Below are 26,171 nucleotides of genomic sequence, written 5' to 3'. Positions count from 1 at the left end.
TCAAATCTTGTGAATCATGTTATTCAGTCCCGCAAAATTTCTGGTGGCTATTTTGTTAAGCTCGAAATTGATGGTGGCAAAGGTTTTCTCAAGTTTTGCCTAAGCATTGTTGGTACTGCGTTACGAGACAAAACCAGCTCACCACGACAACAACAACCTCTTACTCAAAGGACTGGTAAAGACACTGGAGCCAAGAGACAAATTCTTGTTGGGGTATCAGAAGATTTGCCACAAACACACTCCAATATTGAACAAATCTGGTCACTGAATAATGCAAATGGAGTTAAACTAATTTTGGCTTGTGATATGAAAGTTGCAAATATAATTTGTGGTCTTCAAACCCATTCAAGTTCGCACCCTTGCACATGGTGTGATGTTAAATCCAAGTGTCTTGCCAAATCTGGAAACTTGCGAACACTGGGCTCAATCAATTCAAGCTTCGCGTCTTTTCAGCAATCTGGCGGGGTTGTTGCTAATGCAAAGCTGTTTGGCAATGTCATTGGAAAGCGAATCATCTGCAATCACCTGTCAATGTTCTGATTTTGTAAATCATCCCACCGATGGAATTGCATCTCCTCTTAGGAGTTGTCAACCATCTTTTCAAGATTCTTAAAACTGCTTGGATAGAAGCTGTTAAGTGACCAGCCGCCCTCCACATTTAACTGAGCCCATATCATGGGGGTCAGTTTGGGGGAAATGAATGCAGGAAATTTCTTAAAAATGTGAAGGTGCTGCAGTAACTTGCTGGTACAAACATGGTTCCCAACATTTTGTGCATAATTGAAGCATTCAAAAGTTTCAATTTAGTTGTGAAGGCTTTGGATACATCCTTCAGCCGGATTTCGCTGAAAAAAATTGAAAATTTCAAAAAGGTGTTACTTAATTATAACTGGTGCAAGCGTGACACCTAAAATTCATGCTGTCTTCTACCACATCAAGGATTTCATCAGTCACAAAGGATCCCCCTTGGGACCCTATAGTGAACAAACTGTTGAAACTTCTCATCAAAATTTTTATCAACATTGGTCAAGGTATAAGCGAAACAATAATCATCCAGAGTACAAAGAAAGATTTTTGCGCTGCATAATTGATCTAAACAGTAAGCATCTTTAAAAAACTGCTAAAATAATTTAAGTTATTAGAGATAAGGCAGCTGAAATTCATAGCATACGGCTTATAATGAACATTTTCACCATCTTTAAAAATAGTATTATAGAGTATTTTTATAAAAAGAGTACATTGAGCTATTTATTAATAAATGTTTTGTGGAGAAAATCAAAAAACAAATCATAAAATGTAATCAGATACTATTTTATGGTAATACAATATAAAAAATAGGGTTTTTTACTTAATTTTGAAAGTAATTGTATTTAAGATGGTTTCCAGAGTCAATACAAAAAATTTAAGAGATCTGCTTTTTTTGTTTGTTTTACCAATTGGTAGTCATTTGACCAGGTTTTGCACTTTTTTTAGCATTTTGGATGTAGTTTATACCTTAGGAAATGTTGATGTGTTCACACTATGCATTCATGGCCAGGAAGCCATGGCCTACCCACTTTCTTTTTTTTGAGGACCTTTTGTTTGAGAAATGCAGGCTCTTTTTTCAGAAATGTTGTATGTTATATAGAAATAGAGAAGTTGCCCCCCACCCCCTAACACACTTTGAAAGCCGTATCGACGGATTCAAACCACGCTTTAAGTAGCAAATCAATATTTTGGTCTATAAAATGAAAATGGTACATGTACCAATAAAATATTTATAATAAAAATTGTTGGTATTACATAGTAGAACACTCATGCAACCATTATTTTAAAAATAGTGACCGAATATCAAAGTAATTGGTAATGCTTTGAGGTATAAGTAGCAAAAAACTGACAAAATTTAAATTAAAACTACCATAAATCCTAAACCAGTCAACCAATAAAACTGAAACTTTGTCAAGAGTTTGGTGTGGCTATAGGCTACATTTGCACCAATTTTTATCAAACTAAATAGAGTGGTTCATATTCTACAAGTGTTTTTATTGGCACACTATGAAGTCAAAATTTTACTCAATTTGAACATTCAAATTAAAATTTTTCCGCGGACAAAATCAAAAGATTTCAAAATTGTAAATTATGACAAAGTTCTACAAATTAAGTTACCGCTGCAAAACAAGACCATTTTAAGTCTGTTTTGGCTGTTCTGAGAAAAAACATTTAAAGTTTTAAATTTAATCACTTCTTTTGATTTTTTTTTTTTTTTGTTTAAATCTACTTGTTTTCAGTTATTTATATGTATTAAGTATTTTAAACCAAAAAAGGTTTATTTTTGACAAAAAATGGACTTAAGATAGTTTCATTTTGCAGCATTGATGTCTCTTAATTATTTTTTTTAGGACATTAGATATTTGTATTTCACTCATAGTTGCAAAAGTTGAATCAGTTTTCATACTTTGTGAGATGACTTTTGTGCACCAAAGGAGTATTTTAAACCAAAAAAGTCAATATCGGCTATATCATTAACTGATAAAGCTGTAAAGGCAGCGAAGTGTACATTAATCTACTAAAATATAAAAGTCAATCCAATTTATGTTACATTGGAATAGCCACAGTCGAGTTTACGTACATCAGCTGAGGGTTTATGATTTAGGCTAAGCACTCTTTTAATTAATAGTTTTTCTAAAGTACTTACGCCTAAAAATTTGAAATTTGAACCACCCCCCTTCCCCCTGTTGTCCCCGTACTTTTAAGTCGTGATTACATCTCCTATTTTTGTATAAATATTTTTGTATATGTATATTAATCTAACAAATATTTATTTTAATAAAGCTAATTTACACCGAACTAAGTAAGTTTATTTGACCGAGAAATTAAAACGTTTTTTTTAGGCACCTCTCTTTAGTAAGTCTTTAAAAAACGAGTCTTACGCAAGATTAGTAATATTGAAAACAAAGCCTTTAAGGGGTAAACAGATTTCTATCTGTTGACCAGCCTCGCACCCCTTCTTCATCTATTAGGCTGGCGCAGATGTATTTTTAATACATTGTTTCCAGTGTAGGATGTTGAATGCTGGATCTTCTTGACTCAATGCATCGGTTTGCTTGTGTCACTGTTTTAATGACTAGGCAACTCATTCTATTATCTCCTAATGAGGGTACAGCTCTAAAACTCAGTTTTATGGTTCTGAGGCCGGCTGGTAGTCAGGTTTCCCGAACTCTGTGGTAGCTCTCAGAGAGGCTGATTCCATCAACAGCTGAAAAATATCAAAGTATTAACAGTGCCATGTTGCGCATGGATGGTGTCCCTGTTTGTACTTTTGGTGTGCATTGCGGAGGCCACATTTGGAGCCCTTTGTTACGGCTTAGGGTTTATTAGTAGTAATGAGGCATTTGCTTGGGCTATTAAACGGTGTTCTGAGTACTATCTATGCTTTGAGTCAAGTTCTTCAATCTAATTTTAAAATGAATAAAGTACCAAAAATTATAAAACACAAAAAACCATCATCATCACCAAGTTCTCTAAACCTATCATTCACTAATATTCGTGGTCTTCGAAGTAACTTTTCTTCTGTTGAGTCTTATCTCTTGCAAAGTTCACCAGACCTACTTGCTCTTTGTGAGACTAATTTGAGTTCGGCTGTCTCATCTTGTGATCTTAGTGTTGATGGTTATCTTCCTCTGATTCGTAAAGACTCCAATAGTCACATGCTTGGCCTGGGCATTTACATTCGTAAGAATTCACCTGTTTGTCGTGAAACTAGGTTTGAATCCACAGACTGTTCTTTCATGTGCTTTCGTTTAGCACCACTTCACTCTATTGCCTTTCTCTTTGTTCTATATCGCTCTCCTTCATCTCAAGACTGCACTCTTTTTGATGTTATTTCTGATCATATTGACCAAGCCCTCTCTCTTTATCCATCAGCTAATATAGTTGTTGTCGGTGACTTTAATGCTCACCACTCTGAATGGCTTGGCTCTAGTATCAGTGACTCTGCAGGCATTAAAGCCTACAACTTTTGCCTTTCTCAATCTCTAACTCAAATAGTCAACTTTCCAACTCGCTTTCCTGACAACCCTAATCATTTACCTTCTCTACTCGACTTATGTCTTGTTTCTGATCCTAGTCAGTGCTCAGTTTCTCCGCACTCACCCTTAGGTTCTTCTGATCACAGTTTGATCTCTCTAAAACTAATATCTCATTCTTCTTCATCACCTGAATCCCCCTATTACCGAACCTCTTTCAACTACAGTAAAGCTGACTGGGATTCTTTCCGTGACTTTCTTCGTGATGGCCCTTGGATAGAAATCTTTCAGCTTCCTGTCGACAAATGTGCTTCTTACATAACTTCGTGGATTCAGGCTGGCATGGAATCTTTTATTCCCTCTCGACGATTCCAGGTCAAGCCTCACTCTCCTCCATGGTTTTCCTCGCACTGTGCTGCTGCGATTGCCAATCGAAACCGTTACTTCCATATTTATCAGCAAAACTATTCTCCAGAAAACAGGCGTCTGTTTATTACTGCTCGAAACAATTGTAAAAAGGTTTTGTCTAACGCCAAAACCCGCTATTCTCAGGTCATGAAATCTCGTATCTCATCTCAAAAATTAGGCTCTCGTGACTTCTGGAGAATCTTTAATAATATCAATAATAAGGGCAAATCTATAATTCCACCTCTCTTGTATGGTTCAGACTTTGTCACCTCACCTAAAGACAAAGCTGAATTGTTTGCTAAAAACTTTTCATCAATATCATCTCTTGATTCCACTAGTTGCGTTCTACCTGATATTGCCAACAAACAGGTTGATCCTTTGCTTGACATTCATATCACTCCAGCATCTGTATCTAAAGTGATTTCCTGCCTAGATTCTTCTACAGCTTGTGGCCCGGACAACATACCTGTTATTGTCTTGCAGAAGTGTTCTCCGGAGCTGTCGTCTATACTCTCAAAACTATTCAACAAGTGCTTATCAGAGTCTTGCTTTCCAGCCTGCTGGAAAGCCGCATCTGTTATCCCTATCTTCAAAAATTCTGGGGAGCGATCTGATTCGTCTAACTACCGTCCCATAAGTCTTCTTCCCATCATAAGCAAGGTTTTTGAATCTTTAATTAACAAACACTTAATTTCTCATCTTGAATCAAACAACTTACTTTCTGACCATCAATATGGATTTCGATCTTCTCGTTCTACAGCTGATTTGCTAACAGTAATAACTGACAGGTTTTATCGTGCATTAGATGAAGGTGGAGAGGTTAAGGCCATCGCTCTTGACATTTCAAAAGCTTTTGATAAAGTTTGGCATGCTGGTCTTCTCCATAAGCTTTCTTCTTATGGTGTATCCGGCAACATCTTTAAGATCATTGAATCCTTCCTTTCCAATCGTAGCATAAAAGTTGTCCTCGATGGACAACACTCTTCTTCTTATTCTGTAACTTCAGGGGTTCCTCAAGGTTCTATCCTTGGCCCTATACTCTTTTTAATTTACATTAACGATCTTCCAGATATTCTCACATCTAAGGTGGCATTGTTTGCTGATGATACTACCATTTATTCTTGTCGTGATAAGAAACCAACACCCTCTGATTGCTTGGAGGGGGCATTTGAGCTTGAAAAGGATCTCACTTCTGCTACAGCATGGGGCTCACAGTGGCTGGTGAACTTTAATTCAGATAAAACTCAATTTTTTTCAGCCAATCGTTATCGCAATAATTTAGATCTTCCTATATTTATGAACGGTGATGTACTCGATGAGTCACCTACTCTTCATCTTCTAGGATTAACTCTTACTTCCAATCTTTCTTGGAAACCATATATCAAATCAGTTGCAAAATTAGCATCTGCTAAGGTTGCATCTCTTTATCGAGCTCGTCACTTTCTTACTTCGGATTCTATTCTCTATCTCTATAAATCTCAAATCCGGCCTTGTATGGAATACTGTTGCCATATCTGGGGCGGATCGTCTAATGATGCCCTTTCTCTTTTAGACAAGGTGCAAAAACGCATTGTAAACATAGTTGGACCTGCTCTTGCAGCCAACCTCCAACCACTATCACATCGTCGTAATGTTGCTTCTCTTTCTCTTTTCTACAAATATTATAATGGGCAGTGCTCTAAAGAGCTAGCCTCTCTTGTGCCATCTACTAAAATTCATTCTCGTGTTACTCGTCATTCAATTAAGTGTCATCCTTTTTCTGTGACTGTTCCTAAGTGCTCCAAAAATGCTTATTCGTCTAGTTTTTTTCCTCGAACATCAGTTCTTTGGAATTCGCTTCCTTCATCTTGCTTTCCTGATTCATATAATTTGCAATCTTTTAAGTCATCCGTCAATCGCTATCTTGCTCTACAATCTTCATCTTTTCTCTTACAGTAACTTCCAACTTTAATTAGTGGCTGCTTGCAGCCTTGTTGGAAGCGAAGATGTTTAAAAAAAAAAAAAAAAAAAACCCAATGCCGGGGCCAGGCTACCCACTCCCAATAATTTGGGGGGGGGGGAGGGTCCTGCAATGTTAGGGACCATTTTGCAAACATAAATAACTTTTTATTTTAGCAATACCTTGCAGCAAAATTTTGAAAATTTTGGAAACTTAATGACAGGTTTTTTTGGGGGGCCTCTGACCCATTAGCCATGGCACTGCTAAAACCTGTTTTTTGTGAACTCAAAAAAGAAGTTGCCTGAAATACAAGTCCGCCTTACTCAGAGCCAATATATAAGGAATGGTATGTGTGTGCATGAGGGACACTATACCCTTGATTCCCCTATACCATACATTTTTTTATGTTGGCAAACTAGGATCTTTTGTCAGAATTTTAACTTTACTATTGATTAGCTGGCAAATTATGAACAACAGTGATACAATATATTTTTGTTTTTTTTTCTTAAAGTTATTATTTATTCAAAAACATTTAGTTATTAACAAGTACTTGTTAATTGTGATAAATTATAAAAACAAAGTACGTACTTTTATATTGAACCTCCCCATAAGCTTTCATAAGCTATTTGAAACCCAACCCCTTCCCCCTATGAGAGTACGTACTTTATGGACAACCCCATTTGAAAATTTAAAAAAAAATGTTGCATCACAAAATTGAATACTTGTAACAACTATGAATCCACACCTATTGCACATTCAACAACTTTAAAAGAAGAATACACAAATGTTTCCAAGATTATGGAAACAAATAAGTATCAAGAGTACAACTAGGTAATTTTTTGATTTGAAAAAACTTTCTTTTTGGTCAACAAAAGGGGTACACAAAGTTCCTATGTTATATCTGCCCCTGGGAGAGTGCTGGAAGAGCTGAAAGTTAATACAAAAAATGTTTTAAATGAGTCATATTTCTGCCACTTTATATTAAACTTGTCATAATGTCAGCTTGAGCTAGTGTGCAACATAATGACAGCTAGAGCTAGAGGGTGCAAGCTAGAGCTATAGCTAGGGTGCAACATGAGCATAAAAATCCACTACCTGCACTTGCATTTAGACAGGTTTTTTTTTTGTTTTTTTTTAAATTCACCTTCCCGAGGCCATGGAGGCCACTACAGTCGAGGAGGCTACTTTAGTTGTGGTTATAACCCTCCGAAACACCAGCCTTGATGAACAAGTCCGCTGCGTGAAAAAACAAGTTGAGTGCAGTACTTCCAGGGACATGGTAGGGATTGAACTCAGAACTTCTTGCTTATGAGACAAGCGCTCTACCACTACACCACTACTGCATTTGCAAATTGCAAAATTTTGGTGAAGAGTAAATTTCAAGATTTTGAAGATTAAGATTTTGTACAATTTGCAACAAGATTTACCTAAAGTTGTTCATTCAAGGAAATCTTATAAATAATTGATTGTGTTGAAGTTTTAAGTGTTTAATTTTCTTGTATTGTTTAGTCAAAATAGAAAAAACTTCATGTTCAAAAAGGAATGCTGTTTGCAATCTCCCACATTTTTTTTTTTTTTTTTTTTTTTTGATAAGTATACCATTGAAATACCTAATAACAGTAAAAATAACCCTTTTTGTGTGGTGACTGTGATATTATGGTTTACCCAATTTTTTTCACTATGTGACATCTATAATATTATATTCTTGACAGTCATTGCCATTCAGTTATTGCGGTGCTAGTAAAAGTACGCTTAAACTTATTGTTGGCATTCAGTAGGTAGAAAACCAAAAGAATACATTGCATTGAAAGTTTTTTTATTTGTTGTTTTTTTAGGTTTTTTTTACTTTACATATTATAGTTTGAATAACAAATGTATACCGTAAAATCGCCCAAGTTCGGTCACTTAAGCTTTGAACATTTATTTATCACGCATAAATAAAAAGTTTTCAATTTTTTTTCTTGAAACATACAGGCAATTATATTGATAATTGAAATTGTAAAAATAAATATAAAAATAATATAAAAAAATAAAAATAAAATAATGAAAAATAAAAACTAGTACTTAATATTTAATTTCAAATGAGAACATCTACTTTAACCAAACTTTCCAATACCATCTCATAAGTTTGGTTGCTATATAAATCCTAAAAACGCATCACGTCGCGAATAATAAAAGCTAATTTTTAAATATTGTTTTAATGTTCAATGGCGATATAATATCAGGTATTACCAGTAACCAAGGTGGGCGTTGTCCCGGACTCTAAAAAAAAGTCTTTTGGGGCGCCAAAGAAAACAACATGGAGCACATAAAAAAAGGCCTTTTTAAATATAAATAGTTTTTTATTTTTATTATAATTAGTCAACTATTTTATTACTTTTGGCTTTATCCCTCTTTTTTTTTTTGTACAGGTGCCCCAAGAAGTTCTTATGTTCTTATCACAGAAAAGACCATAAGGACTTCTTGGGGGCATCTACATGCTATGTTTGCTACTGGTTAATAAAATTAAAAAGATATTTTTCAATTAAGTTAAAAAGAATTTTTTAACAAAAATAAATACTAGTTTTATTGGCAATTCTTGCACATATCGTCGACCAAAGTAGAACAGCAAGATCTGATTCTAATATAATCAGAATTCGATTACCTCCACTAGTTGTTGTTTCCATTTTTTATTAGTAAGTTTGTTAAACAAACCAGCTTCCTTTGCCAAACGTTTTTGAGTCTTAATTGAATTAGCCTCCTGTTTTGTTTTTTCACGCAAAACTTTTCTAGCTTGTAATTTGTTCTTCTTGTTTTGTACCATTATTTGCTTATTTGTAAGTTCTATCAAAGCTTTTTCAGAAGTTATAATGTAACTTTTCATGAGACACATGTTATTATTAGAAACATTTAGCTTTGACTCTGATACGGAAGCTTTGGGCAGGCCAACATGTAAAGCATTTAAAATTGATATCTTTAAATGCTCACAAGTAGTGGCGCAGCATGTTAAAAGAGGTATTTGTTTTAATAAGCTCGAAAAAGTTTGTGAGCTTGAAGTTCTATGCATTTGTATACTTAAAGAAATTTCTGGAATTGTGGTGACTGGTATAGGCAATGTTGGTAAGGCTTGAGTACTTTGCGCAAAAATTGATTCAATAGCTAATTTTTCATTAGTTATTTTTTCCAGACACAAAGGAAAAATACCTGTTGCTTTGAAGCCGGAGCGCACATTATCACTAAAGCTTTGATCAATAAGTTGTTTAAGCAACCCAGGATAGCTATGTTTTATAAGATCTTTGAAACCGTTTTAAATGAAATGTTTGTTTAGGATTCAGCGCCATTTACTTTTCACTGTTCTAAATACGCCTACATCAAGTGGCTGTAGCATGTGAGATGTATGAGCCGGTAGCTTAAAAATAATAATGTTCTCCTCTTTTGCTAAATGAATTAGTTCCAGCGTTACATGTGAGGCAAGGCTATCTAGAAAAAGGACTTTGGATCCTTCAAGCTTGTGACAATGTGGGACAAATGTCTTTTCAAACCATCCAGCAAAAGCAAGTCCTTCCATCCAGCCAGATTGTGTGACACCATAGGTAGCACCGTTTGACCCATCCTGAGTTAGAAGCCATTTGGACATCTATCTAAAAATTCAAATAATTAAATAGTAGTTTTTAAAATGCGAAGTTTTCCGGATTATTATCTGTTTTAAATGCTTCTTAAAATACATACTCAAATTCATCATAAACACCTTTGGCCTTGCAATAAAACATGAACAGGTAAGAATGTCCCAAAAGCATCACAACAAACGAGTATTGTGACTGAAGCCTTTTTGTTGCTTTTGCAAAGTTTCTTAGGCCCTTTTGAACCTTTCTGACACACAACCTTAAATTTGCCTTGATCACATTGAAGACCAGATTCATCGCACTTAAAAATATGGAATGGCTTAGTTGCGAATCCGTGTTTATTGTACATATCAGAAACTTGTGCAATCCTTGATTTAAAAATTTAAAAAAATTATAAAGTAGGTTATTAAAATGCTATAATTTGAGCAGTTTATAAAAAAGGGACAATTTGTAAACATTATAATCAAATTGAATTTTATTTTTTAAAAATTGCACCTTTTTCTTTTCATTAAATAACAATTTATTATAAAATATATTTACATATAAACATATAATTGTATTAAGTAAATGTTTATATGTAAATATATAATTTATAAAATTATATATTTACATATAAATATATAATTTATAAAATGATATGTTTATTTTTAAATACCATCGATCAGTAGTGCCTGGCTAAATCGATATTGCACGGTTTGACGGCATATTATTTGAAGTTCTGAGCAATAGCTCATCACAATGACGTCTAATAAATGGGTAATACCAGGCAAGTGTAACTTCATCGCCATTAAAACACATTTGATTTGAATTAACCAAATAGTTATTAAAAACACACAGTATTTCAAGTCTAGTCAAAATAAAACCAATATCACTCATAAATATTAAAATTTTTACTAAAATGTCCTCGATGTTTTTGCTCAACTTAGTTAGTTTGCCATTTTTTTAGTATGCTTGTCATTACTTCTGTCAAAGAAAGTTGATCTTTTAAAACCAAATGTTATAGCTGCTTTCTTTTTATTCATACCTTTATCCACAGCCTTTAAACCATGAGCCATTCAAGCTTTCTCACATAAATCCATAGATGTATTAACTTTAAAAAAAATTTCAATGTGTCGCAATATATATTATTGTTTTGTTATTACTTCATATTCAGTGATTTAAATTTACCAGTAAATTTTAATTACCTGCAAATTGTCCAGTAAATTTTATTTTAAAACAGGGTAATTTTAAAATTATAAACAAATTCTTTAATCAAATAAAATACCTTGGTGAGTATCCATTATAAAAATGTCAAAACTTACTGGTAAATTTACAGGTAAAGTTACCTGTAAATTTACGCAATTGTAACGCAAGTTCATATTTACAAAGTCACATTTTTAACATACCATTATTTTACAACATTCCTGCTAATTGTCTCCTTTGTTGTTTATCCATGAATGACTGAAGTTAATTCAAAACTTGACTAGTTTTCATAAAAAAAGTAGTTAACATTAAAAAAAATGTTTGTAAATATAGTTAGGTGATTCTTAATAATACTCAAATTAAACTTGATCATTTATTTTTTATTTATACTTTATTAATTTTAGATTTTAATAGAATTTTCAAATTGTTGTTTTGCTTAAGAATTCAGCAGGTTGCAAATAAACATTAATATTTTTTATAAATTTATATTTATGAAGTAATAAAAAATATTATTCAAGAAAAAAAGTTTATAAAATTTGAGTTTTGCATGCTTTTTTTATATTTTTTCTTAAATGACCGAAGTTACAATTAAGGTTTTTGTTGTTAGGTATTTTGTTGTTTTTTATGTTTGTCAAAACTATTATAGTATTATAAAGTTATATAAAGTTATATAAAGTATTATATTTATAAGTATTATAAAATAATCAAAATAAGTCATATTTTTTAAAATAATCAAAAAAGTCATATTTTTTCATTTGTTTTCAAAAATAAAAAGAATATGGCAGCACCAATCAGTGTCCGGACTATGATGTTGGTTTGTATATATTATATGGCAACACCTTGCTTCCAAATTTTTTCATACCACCCAAAAATTTTAAATTAAATTTTTTTTTTTTTTTTAAATTCTCCATTAAATCAAGCAAAAATTTTGAAAAAAAACTTACAAAGTTTTTACTTCTTAGATGTTTAAAGACTACCATCTTCCAATTTCATGCCAACAATGGATTATTCAAAAGAGAGTTGCAAAAGATAATGAATTGCTGTGTAGTTACGGAATCTTGGAGCCTGGAACAGAAGCTTTTTTATATTTGTCACCAGTAGAAGAAGATCTCAATGATAATAAAATGATAAGCAATCAAAATGATAAATCAATTCAAACAGATGATATAAATAATAGTTTTGAAAGTAAGAAATTAATAAGTATTAAACTGAGTAAGTTTTATGAATTATTACATTCTACTCAACATTTTTGTTATAGAATTTCTTGAAAAAGAAGTTTTGACCCATCATTCAGTTACATCATCTTTTCACAGTGGTTGTGCTATTTGCTCATAGCTTTTTTATTTTTCTGCAAATGTTTCCTCGTTGGCTTTTTCTTTATTTATGCAGTTAGCAGGTTTTAAATTCTTTTATCTATTATAGTTTTAAAGAAAAAGCTTTAAAACTTATCTACAATTTATCAAATAAAAATAATACACATAAATAAAAATGTTATGAGCAAACAAATGGCAATATTTGTTACTTGAATTTAGAGATTATTTTTTACAATAATATTATAATTTTTTTTTTTTTAATTTTTATTTTATTTTTGTTATTCACCTCCAAGAAAGACGAGATGAGGAGGCTACTTAATAGTGGTTATAACCCTCTCTCAACTCTATAACTCCAAAACACAAACCATGACCTACAAGGCTGGTGCACGGAGAAACAAGTTGAGCGCATTACTACCAGGGACGTGGTGGGGATCAAACTCGGAATCTCTCGCTTATGAAGGGAGCGCTTTACCACTACACAACTTACCGCATTTAACCATTGATATTAGTTAAGTTATAATCACATGTCTAAATATACTTATATATTTTTATCGAGGTACTAATTATCATATTTTTTAACAAGGTACAAATTATCATATTTGGGCGTTTTTTACAAACAAGTGCTTTTTGACAAATATTTCAAGTTAAAAATTTGTTAAAAAAGCAGTTTATCTTATACTTAAAGAAAAGAAATTCAAAAGTTTAATTAATAATGGGACCTTGTTCCTAATGTTTATTGATTAGAAACTTAGTACTCAAAAAGGAGTGTTTGGTTAAATTTGGATTTAAAAAAAATTATGAAACTATTATGTTTTTTAAAAGTTTGAAAAAAATATAAAAAAAAGGTAGAAAATAAAAATAGTACAAAGACTTATAATAATAGACTTTATAACTAATCATAAATAAGGTTTTCAAGCATATCATCAAAAATCTCTGGTTTTGAAAACATACGCTCATAAGATTTGCTTGCATGCATTTTTTTTTTGTCTATTTATTTAACCATAAAATATGAAAAATTTACAATAATAATTTCTCACATAAATAATATAAAACTAGTCAATGGAGTGACATCTATAAAAAAAAAATGTAAATAAAACAGAAAGCATTAAAAAATAAAACAATAAACAAAGAAAAATAACATAAAAACAAAAGAAAATTAAATCACTAGTAAATAATGATATTATCATTAATAGCAATAATAATTAAAATAATAATATTAATATGATTAAAAAAACATTAGAAATAATAACTATAATATGATAACTTTAATAAAAATTATAACTAATGATGAAAACTATGGTAAAAATAAATAAAATAAAATTTATAACTATGACAGAAATTATAAAAATAAGCATAACAATTGGAAATAAAACTATGACAATATTGATTGGCAATATTGACAATATCCATAAAACTATTATTACAATGGAATCACTATCATTATGAATAATATTAATAATGCAACTAAAACAAATTTAAATTAATGATAATAATAATAATAATAGTTATAAAGTTAAAAAAAGATATAAAATAAAAATGATAATAGTCTAATATAATATAGTATTATATTATATTAAACATATTAAAATGATAATAGTAAAAATAATTATAAAGCTTCACAAGATCTTAAAATTTTACAATTTTTAATTTAGAAAACCTATTTTGGATATTAGATAGTAATGGAAAAAATGTCATTATACTTATAGAAGTACGTTGTAAACTGTTTATACAATTTAATAGAAAATTACCTTTCTGACTTCAAACAGTGCAACAATAGCTTACATGGGAGGAGAGCAAGGAATAGTAAATTGATATAAAAATATGTTAGGGAACATAGTTTCATATTAATGACAACATACTATTGGCACATGAGAGTTTTTTATTTAATTGAATTATTTGATCGTACCATGATAGGTTTTTATCAAGAAATACTCCAAGATATTTTATATATTTAGATAGGAAAAGTCTTTTACCGTTAATTAGTTAATTAATTTTACCGTTTGTTCTAATTTTCACATTATCATTATCAATCTTTTTCATATAATTATATTTATCAGTAAAACTGAATATATTTCATATATTCAGTTTTGCTGATATTTAGAGAAATATGGTTACTATATGACACAAATGATGGAGATCTGAATTAACTTTTTACAAAGATGCGCTAGTGATTTATTTATGCATAGAATAATAGTGTTGTCACTGAAATTATGAACTTTTATTTAAATTATGAACTTTTATAGAGTGAGTCAGATTGCTAATCTATATGAAAAATAGTAAAGGCCCTAGAATAGAACCCTGTAGGACACCATACTTAATAACTTTTTTGTGGATTCAAACCCATTAATCAAGACAAACTGATTTTGAATATATGATGAAAACCAATCATTAGCGGTACCCCATATACCATAGTGATACAATTTTTCAATTAAAATCTTGTGGTCAACTGTATCAAAAGCTTTTTGAAGATTAATAAAGATGCCACAAGCAAAAGAACCACTATCAATCACACCAGGAATCATTTCAGTAATGCTAATAAGTGCATGGGAAGTAGAGTGTTTTTAAACGAAATAATAATAATAAAAGAAATAACGAAATAATAATAATAAAAAATAAATAGATATAATAAAATACTACAAAACAAGTTCATTTGAAAAATTAACTCCTTTTAAGTTAATATGTTATGGAACAAATTTTTTTTAATATTAAATAACTAAATTAAGTATTTTGTAATTGAGGCTTTGAAACTAGTAATGAGTTTTTATTATTAAAAGGTAAGTGAGCAAAAAATAGAAAATATAATTTATTAGAAAATAAAAACTGTATTTAATTACTTTGCCAGCGATTATTTTAGGTTTCCAATTACCATTTATTAAAAAATATATATTGTTGCATTTTTCCTTACGAAGTTGAACAAAAAAAAAGTTTAACGTACGCTTTTACAAGGAATTTAATTTTTGGTAAAAAAAAAAAAAATGAAAAAAAGAGGATTGCAATAAAATAATTTATTTTTATTATTAAAAAAGTAAAAAAAAATTGTTTAACAATATTTTGTTTTTTAAATATTTTTTTATTTAAGATTAATTAAAATATTTTTAAATAAAATTGGAATAGAAATTAAATTCTCTTTGTTTTAAATTTTATCTTAATTTATTTTATTTGTAAATATAACAAAAAATATTTGTAAATATAATTTTGTCATTCAAATTTTTAACTGGTTTTTATAATTATTTTGTTTATCTTATAGACTAAAAGACATTTTTAAAAGATTTTAACTAATTTAAGTATTAAAAAATAATAAAACTTAACTAAAATTGCTTTAGGCATAAAATGTCTTAGGAGTTAGGAGCTTTAAATAGTCTCCTATACCTTTGTTGTTTATTTTTAGGCCTTTCTCTAAAAAATTGCCAAAGCCATAACTAAAAAACCACCATTAAAAGGGTTACCAATTGCCTTAACAAGTTGTGTTCATATTAAAGAGAATGTTAAAAGAAAATGTGTGAGTGGAATTTTTTTTATTAAAACAAAATAACGCATGCCAAAAAAAACTTTTTAATTATAGTCAAAGCATTTTTCATTTTAGTCAGAATTTAAAGTCTTTAAAATAATCATGCTTTTATTGATGCAATCTACAGACTGTAAAGTTTATTCAAGTGCTTTTAATTCCAAAAGGTTTTAGTATATGATATCATTGAAAAGTTTTGATAAGATATCTAGAAGTTCTTTTTTTTTTCTAAACAACTTGTTTAGTTACCTTATTATCTAATTTTCGCAAAATTTCCATTAAAAATATGAATAAAATAGTCTGAAGATTGCGTCAAAGAAAAAAATGCAAATATTTTCAAGACTTAAAGTTCTGACTAAAATAAAAAAGACAAACTTTGTTTAGAACTACAAAATTAGTTTTTCTTGGTAAACATTTATTATTTTGTTTTAATTAAAAAAATTCAGTTCAAACATTTTTGTAAAACATTCTTTTTAAATTAACATAACTTGTCTCAGCACTTTAGGATCCCTTTAAGAATGAATAATTTAGGTGAATAGTGAAGGACTCGGTGCAGAGTGTGGTTGGTTTGTGCCCATGGTTTGGCATATTTGTAATAATATTAGGAGTAGCATCGTAGCTCTCAAAATTTGTCAATTTTAATCTTACATTGGCAAAAAATTATACAAAGTATTACACTGTTTGAGAATTTAATAACCTTTTTTTAGTAATAACCCTGTCTCTTGCATTATGTGTTGGTTTACTAAATGGTACTGTTTTTCCAACCCAAAGTCTATAATTTTTATGACACCAATACAGTACCTTTAAAAACCAGGTAGTCCCATTTATGTATGAACAAGTAGTAATATATATGTTTTTTTGATCCTATTCGGTTTGTAATTTTTTAGTCAGTCCTTTTCGTGTGACAAAATCTCACGTTTTAGTAGGAATGATACCATTTTCATTAGCTAGGTTTTCAGACAACATCCATATATTTTTTTGATGATCAATCAATTGAAAATCTTTTACAAATTCCCCTAAAATCTATATATTTTATTGTTTAAATTTTAAATCTTTCATGGTATCTTAAAAATAAATTTTTACATTAATATTTTTTTTTCCAAACAGACAATGCATTGGTATAGTGTTTAGTATCTGCATTTAAAAGTTCAAATATTAGTTATATATGTGTTTAGACAATTATATATATGTATAATGAATTTTTTATTTTCTTATTTAGATAACACGAATAAAGGTTTGCAAAATGATAATGTCATAGGTATAGTTTTTGCTGTTTAAAACTTTTTTTTTTTTTTTTATGGTTTTTATTTTTTACTTAAGTTTTATAAGTTGTTGAATAGTAGGATGGGAATGCCCTAAATGCACCTATCGTAACATTCCAACATATCCTGGGTGTATGATATGTTCAAATGAACGTCCTGAAAATTATGTTATTCCTGAAAACTTTGTGTTGCAACCTAATGAAGCCCATAGATTAATGAATGAATGTTTAGCTGAACAACTCACTCTGGAGGTAAAAATATTTGTAGTGGTACAAAAAACCAATTTAAAAATTTTGTCAAGTTTTGCTTAATCTGCTTTTATTTTTAAATTATAAAAGTTATAAAATTATAAATTATAACAATTTTTTAAAGTTTTTTTTACAGCTATTTTTAAAAGTTTTGATAAAAATTTTGTTATAAAATTTAATTGAAACATGTTTTTAGTCAGAAGAAGTACGTAAAAATAATGAAATTTTACAAGCTAAGAATAATTACCAAGCAATGTGGAATTTAATGCAGTTAAAGTTATTACGAAATGAAAATATGTTTGAATGTCCAATTTGTTTCAATGATGTTGAGCAAGGGAATGGGGTTGTACTTCGAGAATGTCTTCATGAATTTTGCGAGTAAGGTTCATAAGTTTTTATCTTTATTTTTATCTTTTTTAATCTTTTTTTTTACATTTACATACTTTTTAATTCGAAGTTTCTTATTATAGAAGAATACACGTATAAGGAATCTTATTAACAAAACTTTGTTCAAATTAATTAGGAAGAATTTTTTTTCAAAATGCTTATTTTTGTTATCAGCAATTATCAAATATGTTATTTTTAAAAATAATGCCTAAAATATTTCAGTCTGACATAAATTTTTTAATTATAAAGAAACTTATTATTAAAACATTTATGTTTTCAAAATTCTGTGAGTGCTGTGAGTCATACTGAAACTTTTTAGTTGCAAGAGTTTTTTAAAATTTTTAAGAATTGTGTTAAAAAGCAACTTATAAAGTTTTATCATTTTATTATTAAAAAAAAATTTTTTATTTCAGCAAGACAATTTACTATTTAAGTTGTTTATAAATTACTAATTATAATTAATTCTTTACAAATTTATTATTATAATTATAAATTGAAATTATGAGAAAGTAAAAATAAGATTTAAAGGGTAAGAGGATGAAAATAAAGTGTTTGTGTCAGAAAATAATAAAGATGGGTTCCAAAGAAAAGCGTTCAAGAAAAGCATTGAAGATAAAAAGTTTGAAGCAAAAAATTAGATAAGTAAAAAATTTTAAGCATAAAAAAGAACTATGGTAGTATTTTAAAAAAAAAAATGCACCCTTACAACATTTGTATAAAAGTTCAAGCTTATATATAATTGTTGTTAATTTTGTATAAATAATTCACATTATTCAAACCACAAATAAAGAGTCAAAAATATACTCAATCCCTATATAACATGATGAATAAAATCAATTTTGTTTTGGTACGAAATTGATGTTTTGCTTTATGTTCTGCTTCTTTTGGCTTTTTTTTGCTTCTTTTGATCATTAACTACATGTAGTTTATAATTTATAAACTTCATGTAGTAAATGATCGCGTAGTAAATGATAAAAAATCCAAATACTTATAAATTATAAACCCTTTAAATCTTCTGTAAGACTTATATTTTTCTCATTTTTTACAACTAACTTGACACTACTCAAAATAATTCTTTGTAAATCCAAGGCTCTCAAAATCTAACTTATGTCTTCTAATGACAGATTATAAGTATTTGGATTTTTGCTCTGGAAATTTTGACCAATATCTTTTTTAGAGTTAAACAGCTTTTTTAGCAACACTTTCTCTAACTTAGGCAATAGTTCCTCGGCAGCAATGAAAAACTGATCTCTGATCATAGTATCATGTCATTTCATGACATCAATAAATGCTTAAGCATTATCAGGTCTTTTATTTTTGTAATTTTCTATATCTCTGTTTGCTTGTAAATAAATCTCTGGAGCCATACATGCAAGACAAGCTTTTAAAAACTAAATAGTTTAAAAAGCACCAACAAACTTAGCAAAATAAAATGTGACATGTCATTTGCAGAATATTTTTTAAATCAAACTGTGAATTAAGAAAGCAAAGTACAAGATTATAAATTGACTTAGCAAGATATCTTGCATAATGAAAGACACCAGTTCTTTTAAAATGAAATCCCATGACAAATCCGCTTAAGTAATGAGCCATTTTTGATATTACAACAAATGCTATGTAAAAGTATCTGCTGTATAACAAAATGCAATAACTTTGTTGTTTTCTGGTCTTCAACATTTCTTAAAGTAAAAACTAAAATATAGTCTCAAAACTCAAAATTTTATGCTGTCTCACAATTAGGCTAACTCTAGAATAATTAGATCATTTCATAAATGGCATTGTATATGTTCTTTTTATTGTACTTAATAAAAAAGATTCTCTGATAAAATAATGGAGTATCAATTTTCAATAATCAATTTTTCCTACATATTCCTATAATTTTTTGAAGCAAATAGAACTGTCAGTTTTTTGTGTTTTTTTTTTTCGTCTCAACAAAAAACTAACAGCTCTATTTGTATTATAAAGTAAAAATAAATAATTAAAGTAAAAATAAATAAATAAAGTAAAAATAAATATAATAAATTTTTGACAAATAAATCCAGTAAAAAGAAGTTTTATTTTAAAATATTTATAAAATATTTTAAAAAAAACATTAATGCCAATGTTTATAAATAATTTTATTTTAAAATATTTATACAATTAAACTCTATTGAAGATATCAACATTTAAAATTTTTAAATTATACTTTTTAGGTTAAAGTTTTGCTCTAATATCTGTTTCTTCTCATTTCTCCAAATACAGAAGCTGCTCCTTCTTTAACCAATTTAACATATATTTTTTACACATTAAGAGTGACACGGAAAATCATCTGAAGTCAATTTTTGTACTGCAAAAGTTCCTTCCAATTTACAAAATTATGGTAATCACTAAATACCTACGCATGGATTTATAACTGACTTATGACTGAAAAACTAGCCCATGCGTCTTCCAGAGACAAACAACTTCTCCCGCGGTGACAGTAATTGTGATTTGGAAAATAGTCATGCTCGACGACCGTAACACTAACCCTTACGGGCTAGGCCCAATATTATTTATAAACTTTGGCATATATATAATTCTGACATATATAAAATTCGCCGAATGGTCACACACGAGCAGTGAACGCCTGAGGGAAGAAATGAAGTACATTAGAATAAAGGAGAAATATTTTTCAAACAAAGCATATTTTGACAGTTGTCAAGACAAAAATAAAGATTAATAGAGGAATATTTAAAATAAGACAGACAATGCACCTAAACAGTACTAACAATAATGATAAAAAAATAAATTGTTATATAAATACTAATATGAACTAAGATAAACAAAAAATATATCACCAAACAAAAAATAAATAAAACAAAAAATACATTAAAAAAAAAAAGTATGCAAACAATAATGAAAGGCCTTAGAATGGAAAAAAAACATTAATGCCAATGTTTATAAATAAATTTTATTTTAAAATATTTATACAATTAAACTCTATTGAAGGTATCAACATTTAAAATTTTTGAATTATACTTATTAGATTAAAGTTTTGCTCTGATATTTGTTTCTTCTCATTTCTCCAAATACTGCAGCTGCTCCTTCTTTAACCAATTTAATATATATTTCTACACATTAAGAGTGACACGGAAAATCATCTGAAGTCAATTTTTGTATTGCAAAAGTTCCTTCCAATTTACAAAATTATGGTAATCAACTGCATCAAAGTTTAGAAGAGGAATTTTGAATTTTTTTACTTCTATAGAATTGTAGAATTATAGAACTGTGCAAAATGCAAATTTAATTCTTCTAACTGCTAATTCTTTTATTTATTTTCGTTCATCAATCAACATCGATATCAAAATATTATCTGGGTGGCCATCATATGCATTTCTATGGATGCATTCATCAAGTATAAGTTGATAACTTTTAGAAAGGAAGCGAGAGAATTAAGTGCCAAAAGTATTTTGCTGCCATGTAGTATGCTCTAGTTTTATAAAGAACTACATCATAAACTTGAAGAATGTAATAAGTAAGTATTACAAGTTCCGTAGACAGATTTGTGCTTGCAAAATACAAACAAAAGATTTAATTTGCTGTTGTCAGCCATCTCGTATGAACCAATGAGCCAGGCTTTTTTTTGCTAGGCTTTCTTTCACCTCACTTATTTCTATTGTCTTACATGTGTTGTAAAGATACTTTCAATAAGAAAGCAAGAGAATTGAATTAAGTGCCACAAATGTTTTTCCCCCATATAAGATTGAGGCTCCAGTGTTATAAAGAACCATACCGGTAAATAAATTCAAAGTATGTAGTCAGTAAATTACAAGGTTGATAGTCAAAAGAGTGCTTGCAACATACAAATGAAGGATTCAATTTGCAGTTGTCAGAATTCAAGAACGAGCCAATGTGTCAGACTTTTTTTTTGCAAGATTTTTTTTCACCTCACCTATTTCTGCTGCCTTGCACGTGTTATAAAGATACTGTTAATCTTTGCTAATATTATTTGCCACAATCTTATGTTGAACCTTTGGTAAGTTATTCTTTCTGACATCAAATTTGACAATTGGTAAATTGTGACACATTATCAAAGATAATTGACAATTGGTAAATTGTGACACATTATCAAAGATAATTGACAATTGGTAAATTGTGACACATTATCAAAGATAATTGACAATTGGTAAATTGTGACACATTATCAAAGATAATTGACAATTGGTAAATTGTGACACATTATCAAAGATAATTGACAATTGGTAAATTGTGACACATTATCAAAGATAATTGACAATTGGTAAATTGTGACACATTATCAAAGATAATTGACAATTGGTAAATTGTGACACATTATCAAAGATAATTGACAATTGGTAAATTGTGACATCAAATTTTTTTTTGTCAAAAATATCTATAATAGTATTCTTGATATTTTCCAATGATATGCACCAATGATGCACCTGATGGAGAAACATGACCTAGAAAAATGGAATGAGTTTCTTCTATTAATGTGATTTGTTCCTTAGTGATTATGTCTTGACTGCTAGTCGCTAATGCACAAAGAGTTTTTTGCCCATCAAAGAAAATTGATTTTGGGCCTACCAAACACATAGCTAAATTTGTTTTGCGTGTTAATTTAGTTCTAAGCAATTGTCTTTAGCCTCTTAACTCTATTCGATTTATAATTTTTTGTCATGTTTTTTTATAATTCCGTATTCTGAAAGTGTGGCAGTAGCAATTGCAGCTCCAGTAGCAACAGATACACCATATCTTTCATATTCTCTGGCGATTGTTGAAAACTTTGCTATATTTCTGCCAGATTCACAATCTAATTCATAGAAATCTGACTAATGATTATCATCGATACTGCTCTGAGTGTCATTTATAAACTCCTCATCATCAGAGTTAATTTCTGCATCTATATTAGAAGTGATACTAACTGATGCTACCAGGGTGCTTTTGCTAGGGAAAAAAACTTTAATATTTCTGTCACTTTGCACTTCTCTCAAATTTTATGGTTGATATAAAGGTACTTTATTTATCTAAAGGACTAATAACCATATATCTTCATTTCTTTGGTCCATTAAAAATTCATGCTCAAGTACACCTTTGATTTTGTTGGGTATGTGTAATAACTTAAATTATGACAATGACATGCTGCAATCTCAAAAAAACTAAACTTTGATTTACTTTTTCTTTTAAAAATCAATCTCAAGTTATTACCTGAAAGTTCTACTTTCAGCTGCACTCTTTGCATTGTAACAGTTGGAATGCCAGATTTTATCAAAATGTTGATAACATTTTTAGAAACAGTTGTGTTCGAATTAGTAGTCTTGGGAAGTTGCAATTTAACAAAAAAATATTTATGAACCTTAAGTTTAGTTAGATATTTGCAAGAAGTAAGTTCTAATTCCATGCCATAGACAGGGCAAGTCTTGTAACAGCCAGAGTAATTAGCCACAGAAATTAAATTATTTTTAGTTTTCTAAATATAAACTTTTGATTAAGTTAATATTTCAAAGTCCCCCAGCCAAAAAAAAGTTTGAATACTATTCTATTTTCTTTACATCATCTTATGGCAACAATTTATCACAATTTAGAATAAAGTTTCATAACTTTAGAACAAAAACTAGTTTGATAATGACAAAAAAAAGAATCCACAAATATGGTAAATTAAAGTCCTTTAGCAACAAATGAAGACAAAAAAAGTTTGAATTTTTTTTCTTATTAAACTTATATCGCCCACGAGCAACAATTTACACTATTCAAAGTTGAATTTTATAACCAATTTTTGACCATTGATTAAAAACCTAAGTAATTAAATAATGATAAAAGACATAAAAATGCACAAATAATTTAAGACTCACTGCAAAGAAAGACACTAAAAAAATTTAATTTATTTTTTCCCATCTGCTTTATATTATCCAGGAGCAACAATTTATCACTATTCAAAGTCAACTTTTTTTTAATGATTTATATATATATATATATATATATATATATATATATATATATATATATATATATATATATATAATATTCATTTATCAAGCAAATACTAAACTCTTTGTTATTTGCCGTTCTACAAGTTCTGCACATATTTAGGAAACATTTAGGCCATTCTATTGACTGTTTTATTGACAGATTCAAACTAATATTTGCACCAAAAAACACAGAGCTATTTTCAGTTTATTTTTTAAAGTTTATCATTGGTGAAAATAAAGTTTATCATGGGTAAAAATAAAGTTTAACATGGGTGAAAATAAAGTTTAACATGGGTGAAAATAAAATTTATCATGGCTGAAAATAAAGATAAAATTTTAACTACTAATTTTAACTACTTTTTAACAAAAAATAATTTAGTTAATAAATTTATTTTTTAATTGTTTATACTAAAATATTATTTATATTACACAGTGAAACACAATTTCTGGCTTTTAATAAATTTTTTTATTTTCCTCCAATAATTAGTATAAAAAAAGTTAGTACTTTATTTTGCTACTTTAATTTAATCAAAAAATCAAAAGTGTAATTTTTTGTAAGTCCAAGATGCTCTGCAATGCAATTTTAGAAAATCAATCCTGGAAACCAGGCAATACATTTTAAAATGGTTGCCTGGTTCCCAGGATTCCGGAGGGAGGCTTTATTAAATTTCTTTCTGTGCTTTTAGGATAATAAAATAGATAATAAAACTTATTAATCAAATAATATGAAAGTATATCATTATACAAAATAGATAAAATTTGAATGAATAAGAATGAATGCTAAATTTCTCAAAAGTGTTGATATTTAGGACATTTTTTAAACCAAAAAATAAAAGCTTCTAAATGGAGCTTATTTTTATTTGTATATCATGTTTTTAAAATTTAATATTCAATTTTATTACCGTTTATTTTTGTTATTTTTTCTTTAATCTTATATTTAAAAAATATTGTAGAGCTTGTTTGGCGGAAACAATAAATACAAACGATAGTCCTGAAGTAGCTTGTCCATACAATGACAAATATGCGTGTCCTGCAATCATTACACATCAAGAAATTATTGAGGTAACAGAAATTATTGAGAAACTTAAAACAGAAATTTAAAAAAAAATCGGACGATTCTTAAAATTAACTAAAAAATCTTAGAAATAGTATATGCAAACAAAAATTGCATTTGTTTGTTTATCAATAATTATTAATATATAATAGCTAAAACTGAAGTAAGTAGAAATAAAAACCATAAGTAGAAATAAAAACCATAAGTAGAAATAAAAACCATAAGTAGAAATAAAAACCATAGAAGTTTTGAAGAATTTTTTAGAAAACACTTTTAAAAAAACTTTTAATAAACTTCATAGAATTACTTTATCATTGTTTTGTCTTAAGATTTTGCTTCCAGATGATTATGATAAGTACTTACAACGCAGTCTTAGAGTAGCAGAAAGTTCAAATTCAAATAGTTTCCACTGTCGAAAACCAAATTGTCCTGGTTGGTGCTATTATGAAGATGAAGTGAACTTCTTTGATTGTCCAATATGTGAAAGTAGAAACTGCCTTACTTGTCGAGCCATTCATCTTGACAAAACATGCAAAGAGTACCAAGATGAGTTAAAAATAAAAGCTCAAAATGATGAAAATGCAAAAAAAACACAAGAAATGTTTGATGTAAGTTTGAACTAAAAACTTGCTCAAAAATAATTTTTTATGCTTTGTTTTAAGTTAAATGCTTTTCTATTTTTCTTTGTATAAGTTTAAACCTTTACAATTTTCTTCATTATTATTAATAATGTTTTAGGAAATGATTAAACGTGGCGATGCAATGTTGTGTCCCTCTTGTTTAGTAATGGTGCAAAAAAAAAGTGGTTGTGATTGGTTGAGATGTACAATGTGTAAGACAGAGATCTGTTGGGCAACCAAGGGACCCAGATGGGGTCCTAAGGTAATCTTTTTTTATAATTTAAATTATTTTTTAACAGTTGAAACCATTTGTTTTTAATGGTTGCAACTTATTTTTAAAAAGATCAAGGGGGTTTGTTCAAGAAGTTTTTTTTTTCTTCTTTTGTTTGATGGTTGTTGTTTGTTTTTTTAAGGATTGATAATGGTAATAGTCAGATAATAATTTTTATTAATTATTTAAACTTTTAGTTTATTTAGTTATTTTTTACAATCGAAAAAGAAATTTAGAAACATAAGTAATCATTAATAATTAGTTTATTAATCACAATAGTTTTATCGCAAAATTTGCTGTTGTTTTGAAGAGGATAAATGGTTATATCAGGTTTATAACTGGTCGATCTCAATCTGACACAAGCTGCAATCAGAAGCTGCAGTTGTGATATTTGCATATCTGTTTCTGATCGGTTCATTGACAAGAATGAT

General features: G+C 28.9%; 1 protein-coding gene across 2 annotated transcripts in view; it reads left to right on the top strand.

The window, feature by feature from the left end:
* The window catches only part of LOC136072075 (ranBP-type and C3HC4-type zinc finger-containing protein 1-like), a 73,253-nt gene that overhangs the window by 33,294 nt on the left and 13,788 nt on the right, over positions 1-26,171 (top strand). The window contains exons 5-11 of one of the 2 annotated variants that reach the window (XM_065820253.1): positions 12,098-12,320; positions 17,173-17,211; positions 17,297-17,466; positions 17,660-17,841; positions 24,749-24,857; positions 25,179-25,457; positions 25,588-25,731. In XM_065820253.1, the coding sequence (XP_065676325.1) occupies positions 12,098-12,320; positions 17,173-17,211; positions 17,297-17,466; positions 17,660-17,841; positions 24,749-24,857; positions 25,179-25,457; positions 25,588-25,731 (1,146 nt within the window). Of the gene's footprint in view, positions 1-12,097; positions 12,321-17,172; positions 17,212-17,293; positions 17,467-17,659; positions 17,842-24,748; positions 24,858-25,178; positions 25,458-25,587; positions 25,732-26,171 lie in introns of both variants that reach the window. The other variant, XM_065820252.1, reaches the window with a different exon arrangement.

Source organism: Hydra vulgaris, chromosome 15, assembly GCF_038396675.1.
Source record: "Hydra vulgaris chromosome 15, alternate assembly HydraT2T_AEP".
Classification (NCBI taxonomy): Eukaryota; Metazoa; Cnidaria; class Hydrozoa; order Anthoathecata; family Hydridae; genus Hydra; species Hydra vulgaris.
This window is presented reverse-complemented; position numbering and strand designations above follow the sequence as displayed.